We start from the raw sequence: 3,481 nt of genomic DNA, 5'->3' as shown, positions 1-3,481 counted from the left end.
GATGGCACCTGGTATTTTTGGCCACTGTGTGACAGTTGGACTAGATAGGCCATTGGCCTGATCCAACATTGGCTTCTCTTATGTTCTTATGTACCCCCGAAAGCCAATCTGCACACAACTTGGAGGAAAGGTAGAGGGGTTTACCGGGGAGGTCCTCTGCAAGTGTAATGCCTCTAGCTTGCCAGGGGGCATTCAACACACTCCTGAACCTGCAGCATTGAGAGGGGGGGCATTCTACCATCACAGATGTCATGAACTAAACCAGTTTGGTAATTGGGAAACTTTGTGAAGGTTTGTGGCTTGTACGACCTCACAAACCACAAACTAAAACCATCCTTGATTTTCCCAGTTTTTGCCCATCCCTAGTAGGGATAATGGTCACTACTGTACAGGTGACAATGTCCAAAGAAGAACAGGTTCTAGAGACATTTACCTTTGCATTCTGCCAAACAAGTACAACTGGGATAGCAACTGCAACCTTACAGTGTTTTTAGGGGTTAATCTCAAACCACTTTTTAAAAAACATACTGCATTTTGCAAGGGGTATATTTCTACCCAAGCCAAATTCCCCATGTATGTTATGGTAAAAAAAAGTCTCCCATCATTTTTGTTGACTTGTTGTGTGAGAGGACACCATGTTTCACAATACGAAGACACCCAGAACTTGAAAACACACTTTGGCGTGAGGCAGACTGTTTCTTTTGTGCAGATTCACTATCATTACTTTATGAAGCAATATATTTTTGGTTAATTTGAAACAACAAAAAATAGGTTTTCAGCTTAAGATGTTAGACATCTGATGTAAACTTTCATGAATTTTAGCACAGAACAAAAAGCATGACCTATTTGAACTCAACACTAGTTTTGAGAGTGAGGCTCAGAAATCGCTGTGAGAGAGAACAGGGAGGTGACACTCCAAATGGTGGCATGCCCCCTTATCTTCCTCCTGTAAATGTAAATGATTTCTGTAGCTGGGCTTTGACAGAGTATTGTGCATATATAATTAAAAATAATGTTGGATACATTTATTTATTAAATCTTTATTTTACTAGTCATAGTAAAACATTGTTAAGTTGTGTTTAGTACACTTCTATCCCGCCCTTGCTCCAGGAAGCTCAGGTTGCATGCATTGTTTCCCCCTTCTTCACTTTATTCCCTCAGCAGCCCTGTGAGGTAGGATAAGCTGAGAGAGAGTGACTGGCCCAAAGTCATCCAGTGTGCTTTATGGAAGAGTAGGGATTTGAACCCGGGACTCCAAGATTCTAGGCTTCAACCATACATTACTGATACATATCTGATTGAACTATATCCCTTCCTGAACACAAGGTAGGATTTAGCCGGCAGGAAATACAATAGGTTCAGATGAACACATTTTTGTTTCCTATTTTAATTTTTTAAAAAAATTGCACATGGATTTGTTATTTTTTTACCAGAATATGTACTGTGTCCTGTTTTGTGTTTTCTTGGAAGACTGCATATATATGGAATTATTAGGTTGGACCGGTGACCTCTTTTTTTCAGCAGAAGCTCCAGTGGCGACATAGGTAGGCGGATTTTCCAGAAGACTTCCTCCTCCTCACTGCAGTTACTTGTTTGAGATGCATCCCATTCTATATGAAAGCCCCAACATACTCATCTCTAACAGGGGAAAAGGGGAAACCCAAAACTTCTACTATCAGGGTTGGCATCAGAGGTGGGGCATCTGCCAAGGCCCTGGGCTTCTGTCAGGGCTCACTGCCACCGGACCCAGTACCCTGCCCACATACCTCCTCTGCCACCATCCTGAGAGCCCTTCCTTTGCCCAACTGCTTGCAAGCACTTAATCTCTGATGGTCTTAGCTATCTGGGCTGTCCACTATTCCCAGGAAAGAATCTGCAGATAGTGTCACACCCAAGACAAACACACCTCATGGTGCTGTTGAGGAAAGGCCATGTAGATGGCTATGGGAGTGGTTGGGAGCAGGTAGGCAAAGGATGCACAGGCAGGTTGGAGGGGGCAGAGATTAGGGTGATGAACATGGGGGGGGGCTTGAGCACTCTTTGCCCAAGGCCCATTAAAACATGGAACTGGCCCTCACCTCTTTCAGCATCTTCTGAAGTGCTTCAAAAAAGTCAACATAATCTTTCTAGTGTACTATATCACAGGTTAAAAAAGATTCTCTACACAAGATTACTCAATGTGACTTTTGGAGAAAAGCTTTGCTTGCAATTATTTTTGAAAAGTGCCCCAAATCAGAAAGCTTCAACAATGCAGTCTTGAGTTCTTTGTTTCTCATGCTGTAGATGAATGGATTGAGCAGGGGAGGGAGAACAACATAAATTATTGCAAAAATAACATTCTGACCAGATGAAGTATGACTGCGGGGCCTCATGTAGGTGAAGGTGCCAGTAAATACAAGCAAAGACACCACAGTGAGGTGTGGAAGACAAGTGGAAAGGGCTTTTTTCTGACCATGAACAGAAGGGATCCTGAGGACTGCTGCAAAAATCTGCACGTAGGAGACAATGATGAAGATGAAGCATCCTAGTCCAAGGAAACAGCCAAACACAATAAGACCAACTTCGACTAGATACATGTCGGAACAGGAGAGTTTTATAATCTGTGGAACTTCACAGAAGAATTGATTGATCACGTTGGAGCAGAAGGTGATGGCAAAAGTTCCTCCGCTGTGTAATATACCAAAGAATATACCTGAAATCCATGCACCGGCTGCCATCTGAATGCATGCTCCTCTGTGCATGATTGTCTCATATTGCAATGGATTACAGATGGCGACATACCGATCATGTGCCATTATTGTTAAGATGGCAAAATCTGACTCTCCAAGTAAGAACATGAAAAATACTTGAGCCACGCATCCTGAATAAGAAATGGACCTGGTGTTCAGGAGGGAATTGGCCATAGCTTTGGGTACCGTGACGGAAACCAAGCCAAGATCCAGAAGTGCCAGGTTCATGAGAAAGAAGTACATGGGGGTGTGCAGGTGATGATCAAGGGCTACAGCAATGATGATGAGAAGATTGCCAGTCACTGCAGTCAGGTATACTGCTAAAAAGACAAAGAAATGTAAGATCTGTAGTTCTCGGATGTCTGAAAATCCCAGGAGCAGAAATTCAGATGTGGAGGTAAGGTTGGGCATTGTGTCTTCCATATCCAGCTGCATTCTGCCTGTAAGATATATTAAAGAAACCATTTTATTCCAGTAATGCCAATTAACAGTTAGTCTGGCTTCCTTGTTTCACCATCTAAGTCTGTGAGACAGCCTTGCATTGAACTGAATGTGGGGAAAAGGGGATATTCTTCACCAGGGACAAAATAGACAGGGAACAGGATTTCTCCCTTGCTGTCCTCAAACACAACCTCCTCATGTTACATTGCAGTGATCAAAGTTGTACAAGTTTCATGCTTATAAATTCTGACCGCTTGATCTGACACTATGTGAAATGTCACAAAGTGACTGTATGTTTCTGTAACTTGTGC

The 3,481-nt window shown here is 42.8% G+C and overlaps 1 protein-coding gene across 1 annotated transcript; it reads right to left on the bottom strand.

The window, feature by feature from the left end:
- Positions 1 to 2,174: 2,174 nt before the first annotated feature.
- Positions 2,175 to 3,140, bottom strand: LOC107117706 (olfactory receptor 14A16-like). The gene has a single exon (XM_015419863.1). It carries the CDS (start codon positions 3,138 to 3,140, stop codon positions 2,175 to 2,177), a length of 966 nt encoding a protein of 321 aa, XP_015275349.1.
- Positions 3,141 to 3,481: the final 341 nt, after the last annotated feature.

The sequence above is a fragment of the Gekko japonicus genome, unplaced genomic scaffold, assembly GCF_001447785.1.
Source record: "Gekko japonicus isolate JY-2015 unplaced genomic scaffold, Gekko_japonicus_V1.1 scaffold3042, whole genome shotgun sequence".
Taxonomy (NCBI): domain Eukaryota; kingdom Metazoa; phylum Chordata; class Lepidosauria; order Squamata; family Gekkonidae; genus Gekko; species Gekko japonicus.
The sequence above is the reverse complement of the archived record's forward strand: the minus strand, read 5'-3'. Positions and strand labels throughout refer to the sequence as shown.